Raw genomic sequence first — 24,386 nt, 5'->3', positions numbered from 1 at the left:
TTGGAAGTCTTCTGGGAGTTATTTCAGAGCCAAGGGCACCACCTCAGGCAGAGAGGGGCTCGGGGCCTCGGATCACAGAGCGGATGACTGGCTGCGACAGGATGTGTCAGGCACTTGGGAACAGAGCTGAATTAGAGTTGAACTGGATTCTGGCCTTGCCTCAAGCTACACTTGTAGCCCAAAGTGCGGTGAAATCGATTGTGCACTCACTAAGCACACAGAGTTGGCCGTTCCCACGAGAGAGGTTTTGGAGAGTCTGCACAAACCTCAGTGTGTGTGTGTGTGTGTGTCTGTATTCATAGTTCACCACCAAGATCTTAAAGGTCTCTCTTCCTTCTGCCTGTTAAATTTCAGGTCCCGGATGTGATCTCTTAGCTCACAGAGCTCTTATCTTAGTATTACAATGAGAATAAAATCATAGTGCACAACTCTTTGTGTCCTCCCTGTCTACCCAATCAGTGGCAAGCACACAGTAGGTGATCATTAATGCTTTATTGATGACTATGCGTAACTCAGCTTTTAGCGTGCAGCCTACCAGCTTGACACAAAATTCCCTCCAAGACCCTCCTCATTGCTCATTGGGTCAAGTTCACAATGCCAGAAGTCTGTTTCATTCTTGAGTAACTTCAGAATTTCCCGCATGATTGTCTTGTAACAGTTCTTTACAGACGAGGGATCTAAGACTTGGAAAATTACTTTCCCAGGACCCTTAAGCTGGAGTTCAGTTTGAACCCAAATCAATCCAATGGGTTTGACTTCATTTTAATTTCTTACACATAAAACATAGAATTAATATTACTTATTATCTTAATCCTGGAAAATAGGCTGCAAAAATATTATCCAAATCAACTTTTTAGAACCATTTTTTGTTTGATCACAGAAAGCACTTGGAAAAAGACTGCAAAGCATTATCCCTTCAATCTTTCACTCTTCAGTCTCCCTCAGGGACACACAACCTTTAGTACACTACCTCTGAGTTCAAGACATTTAATAAATGTGAGGGAATACTAGCAAAAGGCTGCTTGGAAGTGGTAACTTAAATTAGCAAAAAAGGCATCACATAAAAATCATTTATGGTACATTAGTTGTTCTTTTCCTGCAAATCTGAAAAAATGAGTTTCTCATTTTCAATACATTTTCCTCCTTTGACTTAAGAAAAGCTTCCAACGATATAAACATCTTTATATACAAAGAAGCAGTATGGCTGGATGTGTAACTCCACACATTTGACACTTTTAAGGAAAAAAAATTGTGGAAAATCGACTTTGAACCTGTTCTTAAATTCTAGATAGGAGCTAATTTGAGAAACTTATAAATCAAACATGTAATCTACTTTTTATTTGAAAATATTAAAATTCTAACTTGGGCAAAGCTGGCTGTGAGGAGAAAGGAGAGCTTTGCCCTCCCTGAGTTTTCCCAGTGGGGACCAGATGGGAATTGACAATCTGAGCGGGGAACTGGGTCTAATGCGTCTTCCCACACGGTGAAGAACTAGAGCTGCTCACTGTAGAGGTTTAAACTGCTCCTTCGCCCTAGGGATCAGAAAAAAACAGGAAATGAATTATGATGTCGGTTCTTTCATTCTTTCTTCTCCCCTCTGTCTTTCCCTCCGCATGACCCCTCTGCTCCTGTTACTCCTGCCCCTTGCTGGCCACCTACTGAAAGCTGTCTGTGCTCTCCTGACTTTGTCTCAGAACTTCAACCTGTCCTTAAGTCTTTAGGTTATAAGAATGGGAATTTCATTTTATTTCGCATTACCTATTACTAAACATAATTTTGGTTAGGCCCACAGACAGGAGTGTGGTGCTGAAAGTCACAACAAATACAATATGTAGAGGAGCCAGTATTTGACCCCAGAAGCCAGTGACTACTCCTTTCCTTGAAGCTATGCTGCCTTCCTGATTTTCATACTAATAATCAGCAGCATTTACTGAGACTTGTAAGCATTGAAGTGGGTACAGTTATCGCCTACTCAGCACCTGTAGGGGCTGAACATTAATTCCAGTTTACTGCTGACTTGTCTAGGACCGCACGGCTGCCCATCCCACCAGGCCACCGGCTTGTATTTTCAGGCTCAGGGTGGTCTTGCTAAATCCCTTCTGCCTGAATGGATGAAAACTGACCTGCACACCTTCTCTGTACGTTAGGTAAGGGGCAGCTCTACTTGGGTAACTGACACCTCGAAGAGTTATTCAGCTTTCTTGGTCACTTGACAGGTGAGTTTAGGGCTTGGCTTGGAGCCATGGTCTTCCCCCATACCCTCCTGGGGGAGGAATGCTGACACTTGGGTGAGAGGCCAACGGCCTGCATAAAAGGAGTCCTCCTCAGAGAGAGGGTGCTAGTTGTGAGCAAACACTGATAAAGTGTGGATACAGGTGAAAGTATCTAGCTGTGCAATGTACTGTCCCTTCAATTTTTATGTAGATTTGAAGTTTTCAAAATAAAAAGTTAGGGTGGGTGAAGGGAGTGAGAAGGAGGAGGAGGAGAAGAAGAAGAGAAGATGATAAAGAAGAAGAAAAGGAGGAGGGAGAAGAGGGAGGAGGAAGAGAAGGGGAGTTTTGGTGGCGAATGTTCACCATCTGTCATTCTCTGGCGCCCCTGTGCAGTCTTTCAACTATAGTGGGTCAGTCCTTAGAGTCCCCAGATACATGGTTTGAAGAGCAGAAGCTCACTTGAGCATCAGCACACTTATATGTGGGAGCATTTTAACACTGACAGATAATCCTTAGATTTAGTAAATTATCACATCTATTTAGAAGGTAATTTTGTTTTCAATCAATCTTGTAAAGAAAAATTTACCACCCAGCTAAAATATATGGCTCTGTTTAGCTGATTTAGCAAACATTAATTCATTCTGAAAGAATTACAAGATTTAAAGCACAATATTCTTTTCCGGGGCTGGGGATTTAACTCAGCAGCACAGCACCTGCCTGGCAAGCCCAAGGCCGTGAGTTCGATTCCCGGTATCGGAAAACAAAAACAAAAACAAACAAAATTCTTTTCTTTGTAGTACTGGGAATTGAACTCAAAGCCTCACATATGCTAGGCAAGTATTCTACTACTGAGCTATGTTCTCAGCTCTAAATATTCAATAGTCTTAGTTGCATCATAAAAATAATTTTGCTAGTTAGTAACTAGTAATATCTCCCCACCTTAGATTATTTTTAAAGATCAAAAAAATTTAAAATAGGGTTGAAAATTTATAAAACAAAAATTTAACCGGCAGTGAAATTTATTTGTAGTATATACATTTTATTGTTGATTTGGGAAACTAATTTATATTTGTATATTTAAAAGCAATGTATGGTCACTAAAATGTTTTTGAATATTATAGTCTAAAGGGAAGAAAAGTCTTCATACGCAGAAACAACTATCATTTAACATTTGACTGGATTTCCATTAGTTTTTCTTTTCTCTATTCATAGTGTTTTGTTTTTTCTTATTTTTGTAATTTTATGTTGCATATATTTACTACTCTTTTCAAATAACATTACCTCATGAACATTTTCAAAACAACTGTAAGCTGGAGAAAATATTCTTCCAAGATATGGAGAAAAAAACGATGAAGACATTCTAGGACAGTGGTGGCGAACCTATGGCACACGTGCTGCAGCCTGCTGCTTATTATCATTGCAAGCTCTCAAAGGTTCACCATCACTGCTCTAGGATGATACATAACAAGTCCGATAGATAGGAGTGGAAAGATGGGAACTAGGTGGGTAGAACGCAAAGGGAGGGAGGGACACTTTCCAACTGAATATCTTTATATATTTCTGTGAGTGTATACACACAGTTTGAGCTCTCTCTATATACATATAATGCTTAAAAGATATAAAAAATTATTTGAATCATTTAAAGTACTGGCATAAGTAGAGAGACCTTTATGTACATAAATCTCCTGTTAGGGAACAGACAAATTTCACTTACTTTTTTCTTATTTGTGCTTTTTAATAAGTTTATGGATATGTGAATAATTCCTTATATAATTTGGTCATTTGTTGAAATACTCAAACCATCTTACTGCCTCCATTTATTTTTATTTTGTATATTTTTATGCTCATATTTTGGGATGATATTTAAAGACTAAGTCTTGAGTGACTTCCTATTTTTCTGCTCTGTAAGAACCATTTCTCTTTTTTTGTGTCTGACATAGTAAAGCATAGGTTTTGCCTTGCTATGTATTATTCACCTGAGGACAGCCAGCCACTCAGGCCAGACCAGAATGTGCTACTCCTGGCAATGCGCCCATATGGCAAATGCGCACTTCCTGTGGGTCTTCACATAAATACCAATGCGGGCGAAGTCTTTTGTCTCCAGGACTAAGCCAGCTGGATACCCGGCAGGCAGCCGTGGTCAGTGTGAGCCTGGGCGTGTGACACGCACAGTAATGCAGCGTCCCTGTTCCCTGAGCTGACCAGCAGGCCGACTGTGGGCTCCGGCTGGTTGGGTGTTCTGCAGGTGGCCACACTCATCACCCTGCATCCGTGCGCACCCATGGGGCCTGACGTGACCTCCCTGATGACGGGAAGAAGTGACAGAGACCAGACTTACCCCGCAGCAGCCACAGCACTGGCAGTCTCCACAGAATGTGCCCATGAGGCCATTGATCGCCTGGATGGCACACAGAACCATCTGGATCCCTCCTATGACCAGCAGGATGGAGAAGAGGGTCAAATTCCAGGGAACCACATCGGTGGGCCCTTCGCACTTGTTCCACAAGGCCTGGTCATTGAGGTAATCCCTGTAGGTAGGGGGGGAAAAGGAGACATTTGTAAAAATTAGGCAAGTCCTTAAACTAGAAGATCACGATTACCATTCTTGTGAAATATTTTCTATCCAAAACAAGTTCTGTGGGAAAATACCCTATCATGAAATGAGAAAACAAAACCTAACTTTTACTGAGTACATTTTATGTGCCAGACCGTATTTTAGACACTTTCTACATATTCACTCTTTTTTTTTTTTTTTTTTTTTTTGTCTTTTTGAGACAGGGTTTTGCTATGCAGTGCAGGCTGGCCTTGAACTCACTTTGTAGCCCAGACTGACCTCTAATTTGCAGTGATCCTCCTGCCTCAGCTTCCTGAGTTCTAGGATTACAGACATGAGGTACCACTCCTGGCCACTCATTTATCTTTTATAGAAACTTATGTTTTCTCCTTCTATTCCACAGGTCAGAAAATTGAGGCACAGAGAGTTTAAATGAGTTGCTCCAAGTCACACAGCTACTAAGTGGCAGAGACCAGGGTTTGTGAGCTAAGAAGATATATAAATTCACCATCTATGAGTGGGTAGCAAAATGAAGATACATAAGGTTAGAACTGCACAAATATTCACAGTCTTTTCCTAGCTATTGTCATTTGAGATGATGTCTACTTTTGGCAAATTATTTGCCAAGTTTAGTGACCCGCTGAAGCTAGGTAAGATAACTAAAGGCTTGCTTTTAACAAAATTATGAATTTGACATAACTGTATTTTTGTTTACAGGTTGCAATCCACACAAAAGAAGATTTAATTAATTTTCCTTGTAAGAAAAAAAATCTACTGTCTTAGTACATATATTTTCTACCAACTTTGAATTAGTGAAAACTGAACAGCACTTTATATTTTATTATGTATATGATGTATACATAACATGAGTTCACTGCAGTATAAAGAACACTGTACCTTGAAGGAGAAATGTGAAGTATGCTGCCCTGAGGGAAGATGGGAGTGAGGTGGGTAGGATCTTGTGGGTTGTTATGATTTTTGCTTACATTTTTAAAATCACACAGTGGTCTTCCCTCTTTCTCTACATGTCTCCTATTTCCCAGGCCTCAGTGGGAGACTACTACTGAATTAATGTTCATTTATTGCTTTTAGATCTTTATTATAACCTCCATTTCTTCTTCTTCTTCTTCTTGTGTGCACCAGTACAATATTTATTTAAAGACATTCTGAATTAACATTTTTTCTCTTTTTTTTTGGTACCAGGAATCGAACTCAGTACCTCAGTACCTCAGTGCTTGCCAGGCAGGAGCTTATGCCACTGAGCTATATCCCCGGCCCTGAATTAACATTTTGGAACTCATTCAAAATGATGGGCGATGCCTTGAAGTTGAACAGACTATAAAGAAATAAAGGAAATAAAGGAAGGCAGGAGCATCTCGCTCTTCAGAAGTGCCACACTGTTACGGCATTGCTTCTCCTTTGAATAAATGCACAGGTTCCAGCAGCTTGCTCACCGTGTGACCTTGTATGTCGTGTACGTGGCAATGACATCGTCTGTCCCATGTGGGGAGGTTACCTGAGCTAATATCGACAAAGTGCTGAGAACAGTGCCTAGCATATAAAAGTGCTCAGTAAGTGCATACTTGTCATTATTTTATGTAATAGATGACAGTCTGGTCTAATTGAAAGAGTATGGTCCTTTGGATTCAGATGAAATTGGGTTTTGACCCAAGGTTTTTTTTTTTTTTTTTTTTTTTTTTTTTTTTGGTTTTTCTCCGGTACCGGGAACCGAACTCACGACCTTGCACTTGCCAGGCAAGCGCTTTTACCGCTGAGCTAAATCCCCAGCCCCGATCCAAGGATTTCTCTTACCAGCAACGTATTCTTCATACAGGTTACTTACCCTCCCTGAGCATCAGTTTCGTCACTTATAAAATGGGCTACCTACCTCACAGTTGTGACGGTTCACCGAGATGGTATACACGTCAGGTATTTTTGCTTAAGATTGTTATTTTTAGTAATTTTTATTTTACCTTACTCATCTTTGTTCTGCATTTTACATGTAGTCCTCCCTATCTTCACAATTTTAAGCTCCGTGATTGGAAAAGATTATAAAGATACAATATAATATTTTCCAGACGCATTATATAATCAAAAGATTCTAAAATGACGCGATTGGCAATTGCTCCTCCGGAAAGTTTGTACGGTGGTAGGGGCAACAGCGCCGACTGGTGGTGAGATTGCGAGCCGCTCACGGGTGTGCGGCATTTAGAAACAAAGATTGAATTTGGGGGCCTGGTAAACGCCTGTCACTTCCATTTCTGTGTCTGCCTCACTCCTGACAAACTGCCTCTGTTAGCTGCCATCGGGATTTTCTTTTCTGCTCCTGACTCTCAGGTTCTGTGAGGCAGAGCTTTCTGTTACCCTGCCTCACAGATGAAGAACTCAAGAGATGAATGCATTAGCGAAGATCTCACCAAGGGTATGTGGCAGAGGCATGACTGCACCCTAAGCTAGCCAAGGTCAGTACTGGTTCCTAACATTTGTAAAGTGTTTCCTGCTTCGTGGCAGCAGGGGACACGGGGTGCAACCCAGTCTCCGCCTAATGTGGCCAGGATCACAAGCAGCTTATGGAGTTCCTCGCTAATTAGTAATCATGGCGTGCAAATGCATATGGTCTAAAGAGAGGGTGCAGGTGCAACACTGATTTATATTTATTATGTGTTTCAGTTTCACACACGCTGAAGTGAAAGCGCTCCTCGCCACTCAGCGCTGGCCCTGGGGCGCAGGCCGGTCGTGCCCACTCGGGGAGGCATCTTGCTTGGCTCTTCCTCAGGCTTTCCTGCCCCCGTCTATCCCCGTTGGCCTCTACAAACTGCTTCCCTTCCAGCAGCCTAAGGTCACGGCAGGATGGCAATTGTCTCAGAAAGGAAAAGTTCGGGCGGGAGAAGGTTCTCCTTCAAAGGAAGCCAAGAAAGTGTCCCGGCTTCCTGCTTCCTCCTAGGATGTTTCTCAGTATGGTTTGCATGGCAGATGCGTTAGCTCTGTCTTCTCCTTTACTGTTCTTGCTGTGCACAGGGAGGATCTGTCCAGGTTGTCACACTAAACAACCGGGTGCTCCCGGTGCAGCGGCCAGGTTGTCCTTTGTTTGTGTTTGAAAGGAGCTCCAGCACAAAGAGGGGAGCGATCATTAAAAAACAAACTCCCTTTGGCTACTTACTAACTGAGGGTTCCTCACCAAGTAGCCCTTTGAACTTTACTTTTCTATTCAAGGGACAGGAATTCCTCTCAACTTATTAGGAAGATTAAGTGAGATACGGCTTGTAAAAACACTTAGCCCTTGACTGTTGGGAGGACAAAGGAGCTGGAGGAGGAAGAGGACAAGCAGAGGGTGGAGAAAATGGAGGAGAAAGAGAAGGCAGAGAAGCACAGAAAGAAGTCGAAGGGAAAAGAGGAGTGAGGAGAGAGAGGAAGCGGAAGACCAAGGACGAGAAGGAGAAGCTGCCGTCGGGACAAGGAGAGACACCTGTCTGGAGTCTCGGTGTCTGGGCTCATGCGAGCGTCTGGTCCTGTCTGCTCCCTGGACAGATGTGATGTGTGTCAGGTCTGAAGCTACAACAGCTACTCCGATGTTTGTGTGCTGGGGTCAGAGTGGTAAGAGAAGTTCCCAGGGTGGCGGAGGAAAGGCCAGGTAGAGGCCTGTGAGCTTTGCTGGAGGGAACCGGCAGAAAGCACTCAGTGGGAGTCAGGGTTAGTTCAGGCTGCGGGGAGGCTGGGAGCCAGCGGTGGGGAGCAGGCGGGAGGGGAATGTGGCTCTGGCACAGAGAGGCTGCAGGCGGGCAGGAGTCAGCAGCTTGAGAGGACAGTGTTCGGGCAAAGGAGCAAGTGGGAGCTGCGCCCCGCCCTCCCCCGGGGGTCTTCCCATGAGCAGGGCACAGTTCACGCCTTGCACAAGGGGGCCTCACGTCTGAAGTGGGATTAAATTCTGAAGTCAGGGCATGGGGCGAGAAAGACCAAGAACAGTCAGAGTCAGGCTGCAGTACCCCGCAGGTTGCTCGCAAAGTATGAAATGTGGTTTTGCATTACGTCTGCATAGTAACTTCCAGTTGCTTGAAGCTATGGTACAGATGTCTAGGTATTCAAATCTCCTTCAGGTAATTATCACAGCGTTACAGGAACAAGATGGGGGACTCTGAAATATTCTGCTAGTCTCCAAGTTTCACTTATTCTGTTCTTACTAAGAAACCATCACCTGGCAGCTGCTAAAGGACGTGTTCATCGCTTGGTGAGCAGGTGGGCAGGCTCCTGACCTTGGGCACTGCTCTGCCCACCCTCTCCTGAGCAGGGCCAGGTGTGGGAGGGCAGGGGTTGGTGCTCTGTGAGAACCACCGAGACCCTGCACTGCCATGAGGTGGTTCTTGGCACGGCCCGTGTCCTCTCTCCCTCCTCGTATTAAACACAGCCTGACTCTCACTGACTTAAGCTCACCTGGGGTGGTATCACTCACAGAACATAAAACATAGGAAGATGGGACTGACGCTGTGCTGATGCTATGGGTGGAAATAACACAGAAGTCCATGAAGAAAGACGCCATCCGGAGCCCCACAGACACCTCTGGGGGTGGGTGAGTGGGGGGAACTCGGTGGAGGCCGCCTTCTGGTGTCTGAGTCCTACGCTCCAGGAAGCCGGCCTCATGGGGTACAGCCCCAGCTGTGCCCACAGGACAAGGGGCCTCCCACAGCAAGCTAAACACACCTGGGGGCCCCTGCGTGCACCAGGAGGATGTTGGAGGCCTTATCCTGCTTAGCTCTGAGAACAGGCTGGGATTTCGGGTGGGAGGCCTGTGAACACAGCGGGATCTGCATCACAGCAGGCCTAGCACCAGCCACCTCCTTCTGAACCCTGTTTCCCAACATTCTTTCGGATCTCACTGTGAGTCACACAAAGGGGTTCAAGTTTGCACCATCGGCCCTCTGCTCCTCAGGTTCCTCATCTGTGAATTCATCCAACCTTGGATTAAAAATTATAAAAAACTGTCTACACTGAACACGTACAGATTTTTCCTTGCCACGATTCTCTAAGCAATGGAGTATAACAGCTATTTACACTGCATTTACATTGCATTGGATGTTATCACAGCTTGGAGGTGATGGAAGGCGTCTGTGCCGGTGATATGCACATGGTGCCATTTCATAGACGCGACTTGAGCATCAGAGTGTGGTATCCACGGGTCCTGGAACCAGCCCCTCATGGTCACTGAGGGACCGCTGCACATGGATTGTTCCAGTGGACCCTTTTACTTTGTGCAGAAAGGCTCAACAGCCCTACTTCCTGAGCCCTTAGGAAGGGTCAGTCCCTGTGTGAGGCAGAGGGCGAAGACGATGAACCAAAGGCAACTGTCCAGGCCATGTCAGAGGACAGAGCTCCAGGTCAGCACCACCTGACAGAGCTTCCATGATGACAGATACGCCCTCAACCTACGCTACGAGAGCAGTTGCTACAAGCCTCATGCGGCTCCTGAGTACTTGAAAGGCTGCTAGTGTGACTGAGGAATTCAAAGTTTAACTTTATTTCATTTCAGTTAAGTTTAAGTAGCCACAGATGCCCACCGGCTACCGCGCTGCCGTTGTGGGCAGAAGGACGTTCACACGAAAATGCGAAGACCTGAGGTCAGAAGCCTGAGCTTGTCCTCTCTGGCCCCGACTGCGTGATTCTGCGCAAGTTAAACTTGCTAAACTTCCCTTGGCACAGAGGACTTACCCCTTAGGGTTGTTATGGAGATTAAATTTTATAAATTTTTGAGGAAAAAAATTATTTACAACCTATAAAGTACCATGAAAATATGAAAAGTTATTTTAATGAGTTCTGTTGGCATTAACCAGCTGAAGAACTGGGAGCATTTCAATGTCTTTTTCTGTATATTTTCCCCTTAACAGATTGTTTAATTATACAGGAAGTATTGGCATCAACCTGCTGAAGAACTGGTAGCATTTCAATGTCTTTTTCTGTATATTTGCCCCTTAACAGATTGTTTAATTGTGCAGGAAGTTTTGGTGTTAGTGAAAGCCTTCCAGCCCAGTTAGTGAGTAACCATTTTCGTTTTCTGTTATAGGATCTCTAATGGAGGATGCTAATCTATGAATTAACATTATTGGTTACCTCATGCTGCTGCTAATAAATATTTGGATGCAAGTGAGATGGCACAGTCTCCTCCTCCCCTCAGGCTAACTGAAGTGCCCTCTCTGTTATTTCTCCTGCTGACTGTCAGCAGGCAACGAGAGAGGCTGGGGCTGCAGTGTGGCTCGATGGCAAAGCGCTTGCCTAGCACTGCAAGGCCCTGGGTTCAGTCCCCGATGCCACAAAAAGAAAAAGAAAGAGAGAGAAATTAGGGATGAATTCTGCATGGCTTCTCTCCACTCCACAGCACCAGCTCTGCCTCAGAGGAGCAACACGCTGGAGACACGTGACATCGTGTGCATCTTGCCTTGGTCCGTTACTTGCCCATGCCCCTAGTAGGGACCCACGGCCTTGCAGGGGCAGCCTTACCCGCTGTTGAAGGGGTAGCCCCACGTGCCATTGCCCAAGAGACATTTCGGACCCTTGTTGATGGAGACGGCTGAGATGACAAAGGAGTATCCAGCACCCACGAATCCAATCGCAGCAAATATAATGGAAGTGAACATCTGGAAGAGAAGAGAGACAGCCACGTTCTGAGGTGGTCTAGAGGTTACAACAAACCCACCCAGGCCGCTCCTGGCCATGGTGACAGCAGGAATCTGCGGGGTAGGAGCCAGTCTTTGTGGTATGTGGCAGACCTACCTGTGAGCTCTTTTAGAATGAATTTTTGTGTCTCAGATCTCTTTCACTCCACCCTTATATGCTTTCACCTACTCATTGATGACTGAGGTTGGATTATCATTAAACACATTTTTAAAAAAACTCAGTTAAGGTTAAATCTCCTTCACAGCACTAAAATGCAAGGCCATTCTCTTATAGGATAAAGCATCTACAATTAGTAGTAACTTAAAAAGATTTCTGGCCCAGTTATCCACTGGGCTAAGTCACTGTGGTTTCTTATATAGCAGGCAGATTCTGCTTATGCTTACGAGGAAGACAAAAAGTCTAGCAGTCTCCTCCTTGAGGCCCAAAGATTAAATGAGTGCGCCCTTCCATGTGGAAGCAACCTTTAAAATACCAAGATCACCTTGGTGTCTGTCCACTCTCCTCCCCTTGGAAGGTTTTCTCTGCTTTAGATCAGATCCTCCCAACTATTCCTGTTCTTCTACATATTTTTATATATCAAAGATTAATTAGTAAAATGTTGATTAGACTAGCATCTTTGCTTGTTTAATGACAAGAAAAATGGAATTATAGAATGTGAACAGCAGAGGCAATCCTGGAGCCCACTGAGGCTGACACTACTTAGAGATTTAAAAAAATTAGGCCTGGAGATGTTAAGAACATTTGGCATCTTCATTCTGAACTGCGATTAGCGGTAGCATGGAAGCATTTATAATTTTGGAAATGAAGGTAGGAAAATGATTGCTTCTGTCACTTTGGAGATGAAACACAAGGGTTTAAGTGTTAAGAGACTCTTTCTCCAATCTTAGCTGCTTTTCTCTGTGTGATGACTGGGATGAGTGTGTCCTCAGTCACGTGTCACCAACAAAACGGGCATGAAAAAGCCAAATGTGCAAATTAGATGCAGTGACCCAGGTTAAATACCAGCTACTTTTCCCTTCCGTGCATTGCTAATAATTTCACCATGGTGTGTATTTGGGCCTGGAGCTTGGAGGTGGAAAGAACCTGCTTGTGCCTTGGTGCCTGGAATTTATAATAGAGTTCTGCTTTAGCAGATATTCACTTTCATGTCATATAAAATGCATCTGATGCAACTTTCCTGGACTGAGTTCGAGCCTCAGCTGCCTTCTGAAGCCTTGGCTAACTCCCCTGTAGTACCGACCGTGCATGCCTACCACCTCCTGAGTCCTGGCTGGTGCAAACTTCTAGCACAGCACGGTGCCTATAGCACACGATGGACAGCTTCTCACGGCTGTCTTCCTCAGGTGGAGCGTGGGACCCTTGAAGTCAGGATCACTGAGTTATCTGAAGACAGGGTGTTGCTCCACCTCTATCACGGTCTGTGTGATTTCTCTTCTTCCGAGCTTATCAAAGGCACTGAATAATCACTTGTTGGATGTTTTTAATGACTACAATTTCCTCACTCACTTAAAAAGATTTCCCCTTTAATTTCTGTGTCTATGGTATTTTAAGTGCATTCTCCCCATCAAAGGAACTGTCAGTTCAATCTAGATTAGAAGTAAATAACAGATTTGGTCAATTTGTGATATTGGAACAGGCAATCTCTTTTCCAAGGGACATGTCATCAGGGCTGGGTGGGTGGCACATGCCTGTAAGCCCCGCACTTGGGAGAACGAGGCAGGAAAATCCCTACAAGTGCGAGTCCAGCCTGGACTACATAGTGAGTTCAAGGCCAACCTGAACTGCACAGCAAGATCCTGTCTCAAAAACAAAACAAAACAACCACAAACCACAAATCAAAAACCAAACATGTAGTTGAATAATTTGGGTAAATTTCTGAATTACGTAAAGTTTAAAAGGTTTTATTCCTGCTGTACTTTTAAGGATGTTTGTATGCTAGTGGGTGTTAGACTCTAAGAAGGTGGTATACTATGTATACTGGAATATAAGGAAAATTGCTAGCTCTCAAACTGTCCCTCAGAAGTGTGGAACTTGACTTACTGTTGAGTCCTTGTTTCATCTATGAGGCAATAGGATACTTCCTCAAATCCTTCCTTCTTTTCTCCCTCCCTCCATCCTCTGTCCTTCCCTTCCTCCCTCCCATCCTTCCTTTCTTCCTTCCCCTTTTCTTCCCTTCCTTTTGTAGCACTAGGGATAGAACCCAGGGCCTTGTGCATGCTAGGCAAGTGCTCTGAGCACTGAGCTACACTGAGCTACACTCCATTCCTGAATGCTTGCTTTGAAACAAAGTACTTTGTAGAGAAGATATTAGAAAACAGCCAAGTCAATGTTAGATTGCAAAATTGTTTAAAGTTCTATTCTTAGCACATCTTTATGAATTACTGTAGGAAGGTTTGTATCACAACTCCTAGTTCTGAATATTATGGCTAGTAAGTCTTTTACCAAGAAAAATTTAAAATGAATATACTTACTGTTTACAGTTATGAGAATATATATATATTCATATATATATGAAGAATGGTGGTGCGTTGCCTTTATCTTTTGGGAACTGAGATTTATGTCTAAGAGTGAAAATTCCAATGACAGCATTCTACTTGGATATAAAAATGATATGTCCATACTTATTTTTACAAGAAGAGAAGATGTGATATTGGAAGCTCTTCAGGACTCAAAGTGTGTCTTTAGTAGTAGCAAAAATATTGATGTCAATGAAACATGAATACAGTTAAAATAAATGCAATGCAGAAATATAGTTCAAAATCAATATATATAATTATTTTATATAACATAAAAATGTGTATGTCACTGAGTGCTTATGTATTAATGCAAGTGAACAGGTTTTTTGGGAAAAAGTTTTAAGAGAAATTCCTTTTCTTTCTTTCTTTCTTTCTTTCTTTCTTTCTTTCTTTCTTTCTTTCTTTCTTTCTTTCTTTCTTCTTCCTTTTTTTTCAGTGTTGAGGATTAGACTCAGGCCCTCATGAATGCTAAGGGAGCTCTTCACCTCAGAGCTATATACTCAGCCTGGAAAGTTTCTCTGTTGGAAGACAAGAGATGGTTTTATATTTAACTTTTCCTTCTGTTGGAGTACTTATGGCAGTTTGGAGTTTTCCAACTTCATTTCATCCTGTAAGCTTCAGGGCGACTCCCTGCAAGAACATACTTTGTAAACTGTACCTCCAAGTCTTCAGGAGAGCTTACCTAGTTAGCTTTCTGTCTCTGAGCACCTTTGTGCTCAAATTGCTCTTAGAGTGATACAGCTGGCTTAACTCTGGAGAGGGACAGGGTGAGTACAGCAAGAGCAAGAGCAGTACAGCAGGAGCAGTCTTACACTCAGGGCAGTTTCTTTTCACACAATTTTCTTCCCTTTCAAACCACTCAAGGGGCTGAGGGGTCTGTAAACATTTATTCGGTTTGCTTTTTTATTTGTCTGTTGGTTGGTTTTTGAGACAGCCTCTCGCTACGTGGTCCAGGCTGGACTTGAATTCAGCAGTGTGGCCTTGAACTCATGATGACCCCTCTGCTTCAGCCTCGAGTGCTGGAATTACTGATGTACACCGCCACACCTAGCTGTAAACACTTGTTGACACTAATATATTGGTTATCCTCATGTCTCACAGAAAAATGGATTCTATGGGGAAAGGGTCCCTCACATTTTAAGGCAGGCTAAAAGTCCTTGAAAACCAGAATCTTCATTAAACAGATGGTTAAATAACCATAAAATTATGTTTCAATAATAGAGAAAACCTCAAAAAACATCTAATGTTACCATCCCACTTTCCAGCTAATAGAAACAGCTCCACTACATGCTGAATTGAAGAAGGAAAATTACATTTCCAATTTGATCTCTTAGGGGACCTGGGTCCCAGCCCCTTCATCATCACTGTAGTAAACAGAAGGAAGCAGTGGGCAGATGTGGAAGATTCCTTGAGCCAAATCAGGTCAGGATTTACACAACTGCTTGCTGATAGTTGGAGGAGCAGTTTGACCTGTGTCATTCCTGATGTGCGGCTGAAGAAAAGGTTTTCAGAAACAGTTTGGCAGGCACGTGTTCAGTGTTATAAGAAGTAAGTGCAAATGCAAATGACCCTCACTTTAGGCAAACATGAGTACATGGAAAGTTGGTTTAACAGAAAGTAACAACAAGAAGATGAATTTTGCCTTTATCAAGGAGTCAAGAGATGGAGGGAGAAAGGAGGGGGGATAAAAAAGAATTCAGACGTGTTGTGTGTGTATATCAAATCCACACCCTGAGTACGATCATTAGGTACTGTGAGTATGTACCAATGCAACTTAAAAATCCCGTGCTGGAAAAGTCACCATTGTAAACCGTTCCAGGCAGCACCATCCAGGGGAAATATCCTGTTAACCACACATGTAATTTAAAATTTTCTAGTAACTACCATTTTACTTTATTTTATTTTTTGTCTTTTTGAGGCAGGGTTTCACTATGCAGTTCAGGCTGGCCTTGAGCTCACTTATGTAGCCCAGGTCTCACTATGTAGCCCAGGCTGGCCTCGAACTCAGAACAATTCTTCTGCCTCAGCCTCCCAAGTGCTGGGATTATAGGTGTGTGCCACCAGGCCTGGCTGCTACTAACTACCATTTTAAAAAAGTTAAATTAACAATATGTCTTACTTAACATATCCAGCATACCATCATTTTAACACAACTCAGTATAAAGATTGCTGAGATATTAACATGCTTCTTTTCATACTAGTTCTTTGGAAGCTTGCATGTATTTTACTAGTGTAGCAAGTCTCAAATCAGACCAGCCATATGTCAGCTCAATAGCCACATGTGGACAACATAGTGAAAAGTTGGAAAAATTAAATTTTGCGAGTAAAAATGTAAGAAGTTTGGATATGATTTGTACTGAATTCATGACTATGGTTATTGTCAAAAAGGAGGAAATTGTGATGGAGAAAGGAACATGGTAGCCCTCAACTGAATAAATGACTTATTTCTTCCTAAGACAACTGAAGAGGTAGCATTAGGCTCCCATTTCATAAAGCTACAAGTGGTATGTTCTATTTTCAAACTCAAATTTAGAATATCTTACTTTAAAATAGGTGATGTAAGTACCCCACACTAATTTCTCATGACTTTTCCAGAATGGATGAACCAAAGTAAAGTTCATTTTGTATCTTGTACTTTAAGTTATTTTTCATTGGGGAGCCTTACACATTGTCAAATTCACTGCTGAGATATAATCAGTCTTTTTTTTTTTTTTTTTTTGGTTTTTCTCCGGTACCGGGAACCGAACTCACGACCTTGCGCTTGCCAGGCAGGCACTTTGCCGCTGAGCTAAATCCCCAGCCCCTATAATCAGTTTTTACCATGGAATAACTTCAGTTCTTCATGCATTGGATGATACAAGATGTTTTATGTTAAAAGAAAAGTCACTGCAATCATATTGAATCCATTAGGGTAGACACTCCAAAACTGAAGCTATTTAAAGTGAAAAGTTAGGATCTGGGGTATCTCTGGAGAAAGACATTCTGGAGAGTGGCACTGGCCAACTATGGAGTCAGGAATCTCTCTTTATAGATTTTGTACTAGAGGCATGACTTACCTGCTTAAAATTAAAAGTAAAGAGGGACACTGTTGTGCCATGGTCAAGGACATGGGTTACAGAAAGACAGGGCTGGGTCTGAGTTCCGGTTCTCCACTCATGACTTTGGCAAATTAGTAGCGCTGTCTCTATTTCCTTTTTTGTAAAATAAAGTTCAATAATAAGTACCTGTCTCACAGAGCTAATGATATGTAAGAGAACCTGATCAATAGTAACTAAGAGCAAAGTACACCCTCTAGAAAGCCAAATGGCCCTGCCCCTTGGGGAGTAGGCTACTAGATAATGACCAGTACTTTACTGATAGGGCATCAGGACTCTCTTTTCCTTATTCTTAAGGTTTGGATAATTTCTCATGATGTTAATGAGCGTTTATTTGATCAATGTCATTATTATATTATAATGATTTTATTTTCATGTGCTCACATACTCTTACTTTCCACAAATACAGAGAGCAAAACTTGGGGGAGAAAAATAAAGGTACATAGCTAGTATTTGTATGGCTTTCAGTACACACATTCTGTTCACATTGTTATGTTGGAGACCACTACAAAGTGGCTCCGAGCAGGATTTAATATTAACTAATTGGCTTTCCGTGTGAGTTGTCTGATGGCCACAGCTGAGGATGTCTGGCTCCAACCCCAATTAACTTAAAGGAGACTGCAGCTGCAGGTGTCTCACTCCTGAGGTGAAGGCCTTCCTGGAGATAACACAGTTCTCCTAAATTAACATAATGTATTACTTGAAAAAGTCCTGCCCAGATTCCTGCATTTTCTTGAGTATCCTCCTGCTTTGTTTGTAAGCCAGATAAATATGGGCTCCCCAGAGAAGTCTTTGGCTAACTCAGAGAATACTGTAAGAGAGTTAGTCCCTCCTGGAGCCCTAAAATCATTGCATTGTCTCATTTATTTAAGCCTTTGCCGTCCACTCGGTTGGGAGATTGCAGGCTTGATCAGCCTGCAATAACTTGGGGTTATTTAACCCGGTTTTCGATACTATTAAAGAAATACATTTCCAGGATGTGCTGTAAGTGCTTCTCCTGAAATGGAAGATAAGCAAGTTGCATAATCTGATGCCTTCACCTTTTCCCAGCCTTAATTCCTCCCTACCCACGGGGGCGCTCGGAGGACACCCCTCGCAGCTCTGTCCCTGCGGCGTGTCTCTGGCCACCTATCTGTTTACGTTGGACAAACAAGTGGAGAGGAAATGAAAGCTGAAAGAGCAGGAAAGTGGGTGACCAGGGTACAGTACTGAGAGACTTGGGCAGTGGTATCGGGCTGGGGGAAACGCCTTGGATGGGCCTGGGGATTCTTCCCTAACAGACATTCTAAGACACGTACAAATACCCCAGCCATTTTGTTTTCTTCTTAAAACAGCACAGTCCTGCATTTCCTGCCTTGGCTAGGCTTGGGAAAGGGGGAGGGTGGGGAGCAGTGCAGGAACTTCATTTGCATGGGTCTCAGTTTCCTCATTTATAAAACGAGAAGCTTAAAAGCCTAACTCAAAGGGTTATTGTGAGAATTGAGCCTGATGAAGTACGGAAACCCCTGAAACTCCTCCTGGGTGTTCATTAATCCAACAAGTGCTTCGTGGGTCCCCTGGCCCTTAGTTGGTATTTCTCGCCCCTCCATTCACATGAAGGCTTCTGCTTCCCCTCCCCCTTGCCATGTCCCTGTGAAAAGTGTCAATCGCCATGATCCGTTGATAGCAGAGGACTTCGCAGCGTAGATATTAGTGAAGAAATATAGTCCCCCATATTACTTTCCTTTGCAAGAAAATCTCTCCTTTAAAAAAATTGCTTTTCTTTTCTGGCATGGGGAGCGTGCCTGTAACCTCTGCACTCTGGGTGACGGAAGCGGGAGGATCACAAGTTTAAATCCAGCTGGGAAATACAGTGACTTAGTGAGATTTTATCTCAAAAAAAGAAAAGAAAAAAGTTTCTTTTCTTCAATTACCCCTCCTTAAACTAGCTGCTTTTCCAAGGAAATAATAAGTAAGTAAATAAGTAAATAAATAAATAAATAGAGTCAATGATTTTTTTGGCCTCTAGAAGTGCTTGTAAGTCTCCAGAAGTGCTTATCTCGGAGCTGTCCCTAGGGGGCACTGGTGAGCTGGCCGCAGGAGAAAGCGCTGACTGTAGCGCGCTGACTGTAGCAGCTGACTGTTTTACAGCAGGACCAAGATCTTCCCTCAGGTCAGCCGCCTGGCCCTGCCCATATGTGTTCGGGGTGCCTACAGCGGGGGTGTGTGGAGTTTATCCACCCTGATATGCATGAGGGATGCTGAAATGTTTGCCTGCAAATATCTCCTTAATCTGCTTTCTGTCCCATTATTAAAGACACTCCTTTTGAGTCAAGTCCAAAGTCTTCATAAATGGCTTACTAAGGGATACATTTTAACATGAATAAATTGATAAAATTAATTAGCTGCTCCTTTGTCCATCTGGACCTTTAAGAGCTCGCTCTTTCTTTTTTTTTCCTCTCTTTTTCTTTCCATGCAGGACATTGAACCAGGGCCTCCTGTGTGCTATGCAAACACTTTCTGAGGAGCTACCCTCGGATCCATTTTTTAAAGATTAAACTGGCAGGAAAAAGGTCACTCAGAACCCCAGTATAGGCAGAAGAGGCCTGAAGTCTCGGCCAGGCCAGGGTTTCAAGGCCCATCTTGAAAGTCGCCCCACTTTCACTGTTTTTGCCCAAGAGTTTATTTTCCTGGCACTCATTTAGCTTCATTTATTCGAAAGAGTGCAGACCCGGACGAGCTTCAGTCTCACTGGCCTCGGAGGGGCGCTGGCCTTCATGTTCTCACGTTCGCCATGAAACTATGAGTTAGGTGATCTCCACATTCTTTCCAGCTTAGTGCGTCATTTTATCACTGGAGCCACCACATCCTGCTTTTCCTTTCTCCTACATCCTGCTTACTGCCAGAGAAAGCCAGTGGTACAGCTAACGTCTGGGGAATGTTCTAGAAAGACGTAAAGCCAGGAGAGAGAAAGAGGCAAGGAAACAAGGGACAGAGGGCAAGGCAGGACAACCTGCTGTGTTTGCCTCACGCTGGCTTTCCCACCACCCAGGGCCCACTTGCACAGAGCTCCACAGAAGCCCGGAGTCCTGAACACTCGCAAAATGACTCACGTCTTCAGCATTCTAGCCCTAACCCAGTTGTGCTGTCGCTTTTTTCTTTTCCTCTGTCTGCAAGCACCTCTGATGCCTCAGAGCTTCGCACCAGAAGGGAACACAGCACTGAAGCAGGGTGTGAACTGGGCCTCCAGGGCTGGAATCTGAGGGGTGGAGCAAGCTTCGGGGGTCTTTGCAGCTCAGCCGCACCCAGCACAGGCCACCATTGTGTCAAAATGTGGGTCCAAGTATGTCAGGTTAGTGATTTTTTTTGGAGGGGAGGTAAGACATTTTTGTGCTATCTCTCAATTTTTCAAAGTTGTTAGTTGACTAAAACACATACAAAACCAAACAAAGGAATTCTGTGCCGGCTCACCAGCGTGTGGTGAGCCTGGGCAGCACAGCTGTGAGACTCGGTTTATAGCCCGGCACAGCTGGTCCTTTGCTGGGCACCGCCCATGCCTTTGGAGGTTTTACCCTCAACTCCTTCCAAGGCAGACCCCACCTGGAAGGCTGGCGAGCCCGGTGGACAAAGTTTAGTGGTCAGACCGAATATTTCAGTTCGTATTGGCTCAGCTGTGCTTATAAAAACATGACTTTTCTGCCTTCTCTTTGGAGTTCACTGAAATCTAATCTTAAAAAAGCTTTGAATAATATGTTGACTGCTATTTCATGTCTCTTTGTGGCTATAAAGAAACCTAAAAACAAACAAACACCCTTTATTTTATGCTAGCCGGTCTTCAGCCTTCTGCTCAGTGTCCAGAAGAAATGTTAGCTTTCTAAGCCATGATTCTTCTCTCTTTTCATCCATGTTACTTAACTGGTAATTTCACTTTCTTCAAACTTTGACCTCCAACTTAGTTTTCAAAAGTTCACAAGGTACAGTGGGATTATATTTCAAGGGGAAATGAGTTATATATTTCTTTCTTTCCTTTAGAATTAATTATATGAAAATATCTCTCATACATAACATATATTAGATAATTATATTGAGTAAATTGTAATTATCTTTTATACTCTTTGTAAGCCATAGTCTTAATTGTTAAAAGAAAAATTACGAGTGCTTAGTTAGGCCTCAGGATAGTGTATACAAAGTGAAAACATTGCCTTTGAGTGATATACGAACTTATATTGAAACCTATAAGATTGCAACATACGCACAATGCACCAGCCTCAGCCCTTTACATTTGCCCAATAAATATTTTTGATTGACTTAATGAGCATATAATGATGAAGGTGAAATGTTAAGATGATTCTATCTCAGAACAGCAAAATATACTTTAAAGAAGTGAAAGTACATAGTTCACTGTTGGAGCTCGAATCTCTCAGATGGAAAACTGAGCCCTGAGCCTGGTGTAGGAGCTGGTACACTCGTCATTCCGGTTTACTACCTTTATTTTTTTGCTGCATGAGTGCTTAATATGTTTCTTTAAACAAATTCTCTATTTTATTCTTATAACAGTATTATGAAAGAAAAACTACTATCATTGGCAAACATAAACATAATATAACTAAATTTCAGTTACATAACCTTGCTGAAATTCCTGCAGGCTGAAACTTTTCTTTCTTTGTTAGAAAGGGAGATTGTGAAGGGTTAGAAATGACAAAGCCTTATTTCCATCAAAACAAGATGTTTTCCTTGGCAGAATCGAAAGGACTGAAGGGGAAGCGAAAAGGGAACAAGGTTCTGTGTTCAAAGATGCAGCGTATCTGTGCACCATGGGACCCTGCCCTGTGCTCAGGGGATTCGGATCCAGTCACTTCCGCACTTTACCATGAGCACAGGGCAGTATGGTGGCTTTTGCCCATCTGTAAGAATGGGAATGACCTCACGCCCCAGGCTCCCCCCTGCCCGCAAAAGTAGATACCTCGTATACAAAGAAGGAGGCCATATGAAACGCTGTCTAGCTTATCCACAAAGAGAAACGAGACCTGAAACAAGAGAGGAAGCAGATGCCACAGACTCTTGGAGACGCAGGGATTGTGAGGTTAACAGGGGTAGAGACAGGGAATTCAAGCAGCTGTGGGAAGTTACCATCTTCTCTCCCATCCCAAGTCCCCTGGGGCAGGGACTGAGCAGAGCCAGAAGTCACTTGTCCTTGGTCTCGTGGGCTCTTGCAGCAGAGGGAGAGCTACAGCTCTGGCTTTGCCTTCCAAGCCTGCATTCTCTCTGGGGCACCACTCTAGTTTTCCAGCTCTGACATCCCTGCCTGCCTGCAAACCCTAAAACAGTGCTCCTAGCCCGAGGTCCGGGGCCTGTGACGCGCTGTACATTTATTACTGTTGCTGTTCTGCGCCGGTGGCGAGAAGCAGGGCTGCCTTCCTGTACCAGTTGCCCCCGGTATCTTGGCTAAGACCGGCCCCTTGTCTCCGTCCCTACGCTACCCAGCACCAGGAGACTGGTGTTTGCAGTGATTCTGGTGGCGTCCCCCGTGGTCACTCACCGCGAATCGCTTCCCGCAGCTCTCGTTACCACAGCACCCGCAGCAGTCATTGTTCTTCAGGCCCAAGAACACCAGCGCGGGGAAGATCATCTGCCGGGAAGAGAGGCACCTCAGAGGCTCTGGGGTGGCGGGGAGCACCCAGGCTGCCCCGCAGGTGAGGCGCCTCCTCCACCATGCAGGGCTTGTGGGCTCAAGGAGGACGACAGGGACCCACAGCCCGCCCGCAGGGTAAACAGGTGTCACTGAGGACTGGGCTGCCATGTGGCCTGAGCGATCCTGGCTTCAGTGAAGCAGGACTGCAAGAAGAGACACCCTGCTTTCCCATTTAGATGGAGGGTTAGGACAAGCACAAGAAACTTGTCCTTAGTGGTCATAAAACCGAGACCCCCACACACCCACCCCACAGGTTCCCAACTCCATTGACAACAAGGAGTAAGGAAGTCACTGGGGCCCAGTGGAGAGGGCTCCTCCGACATACGCGTTGCTTTGAGGCTTTAAGTCAACGCATTTTCTTAGAATCACTGCCTTTTGTTTTAAAAACTCTTTTGGCATTCTCTTGCAATAAAGCAGTTATGTGGCCTTCAGTCTGGTTCATGGAACTTGGGTGTCCCATGTACCAGCCTTAGCTTGGGGATTAGCTGCTTAGTAAATCGGCTCGTTCTTGTCAGCTCTGAACAGAGAGGAGACCTAAATGCCTGGATTTTGTTAGCTTCCAAATATCCTGTGGCTCTCCCCAGTGAGTACCGATTTCACAGGGACAAGAGAAGGGGGAATCTGCTTTGAAGGTCTCCCTACTTACCAAGACCCCACTTCCTAATATTCCTCCGAAGTACCAGACCTCTTCAGACAGGTTGCTGTTGTCATCGATCACTTTTCCTCCAGGGAAGAACAGCAGGACGTTAGCCAGGAAGCCAAACACAGCCAGGGGGATGAGGGTGCCCCCCAGGCACTTGGCGCAGCTCCCAGTACACATGCTGGGCCCCCGCAGGACGACACTCTGCTCCTCGCTGCCCCCTCCCGGGTCTCCTCAAGGCTTTGGCTGGAGCGTGCCAGTGGTTGTCCCCACTTCAGTCGGTATTTTGGGACTGAGATCCAGATCTCTGTGACTGTGTCCTTGGAATTGCTTTAGCCTCTCAACTGCAGCGGGCCCTTGATGGCAACGCACACTTATATATTTTTTTGCACCCCCATAAATGAGATTACGTTCAGCGCATTACGTTCAGCGCAATCGCTCAATCGTTTTGCCATGGAGACCAATAACCTCTGTTAATAATCCACCAGCACAGACAAGACACACTGCTGCGGTTGAAGAGCAGGCTGGAAAGACAGTTTGGAACCACTGCACCTTTAATCTGACAGTGCCTTGGTCTAAATAAAGAAAGATTCTTCTGGGCTCCTTATAAATCACTCGTATAATTGGATTACATCCTGGTTACAGTCATTCTCCCAGTACTTAATGGTCTCTAGTGCATGTCTTTGGTCTTTCTGCTGAAAGCCAGGAATGCAGGGTTATCGAAAGGAGCTTCTGTTTCTCTCAAAATGAAAATAATTTGATGGTCTAGTTGGATATCATTGAGCTTAGACCTACAGACTTTTTAAAAGATAAAATCGGGGCTGGGGATTTAGCTCAGCGGCAAAGCGCCTGCCTGGCAAGCGGAAGGTCGTGAGTTCGGTTCCCGGTACCGGAGAAAAACCAAAAAAAAAACCAAACAAACAAACAAACAAAAATAAAAGATAAAATCAGAATAAATATTCATTTTATCGCCTGATAGCTGTATTTCTACTTGCTACTCAAGTAATTAAGTTCCATGTTCTTCCCTATATGAT

General features: G+C 44.0%; 1 protein-coding gene across 1 annotated transcript; it reads right to left on the bottom strand.

Moving 5' to 3' along the window:
* Positions 1–477: 477 nt before the first annotated feature.
* Positions 478–23,767, bottom strand: Tm4sf4 (transmembrane 4 L six family member 4). Its single transcript, XM_005392999.2, has 5 exons — positions 23,359–23,767; positions 22,560–22,649; positions 11,254–11,390; positions 4,552–4,741; positions 478–1,532 (listed from the first exon to the last, which is right to left on the bottom strand). Exons 1-5 carry the CDS (start codon positions 23,530–23,532, stop codon positions 1,515–1,517), a joined length of 609 nt encoding a protein of 202 aa, XP_005393056.1. The 5' UTR covers positions 23,533–23,767; the 3' UTR covers positions 478–1,514.
* Positions 23,768–24,386: the final 619 nt, after the last annotated feature.

The sequence above is a fragment of the Chinchilla lanigera genome, unplaced genomic scaffold (genome assembly GCF_000276665.1).
Source record: "Chinchilla lanigera isolate Chin_1 unplaced genomic scaffold, ChiLan1.0 scaffold00047, whole genome shotgun sequence".
Taxonomy (NCBI): Eukaryota; Metazoa; Chordata; class Mammalia; order Rodentia; family Chinchillidae; genus Chinchilla; species Chinchilla lanigera.
This window is presented reverse-complemented; position numbering and strand designations above follow the sequence as displayed.

Coding starts and splice junctions, on each gene's coding strand:
- Tm4sf4 (XM_005392999.2), bottom strand. CDS start 23,532: ATGTGTACTGGGAGCTGCGCCAAGTGCCTGGGGGGCACCCTCATCCCC. Junction 11,391..22,559: donor GCTGCGGGAAGCGATTCGCG/GTGAGTGACCAC, acceptor CTTCTCTTCCAG/ATGTTCACTTCCATTATATT. Junction 4,742..11,253: donor GGCTACCCCTTCAACAGCGG/GTAAGGCTGCCC, acceptor CCCTACCTACAG/GGATTACCTCAATGACCAGG.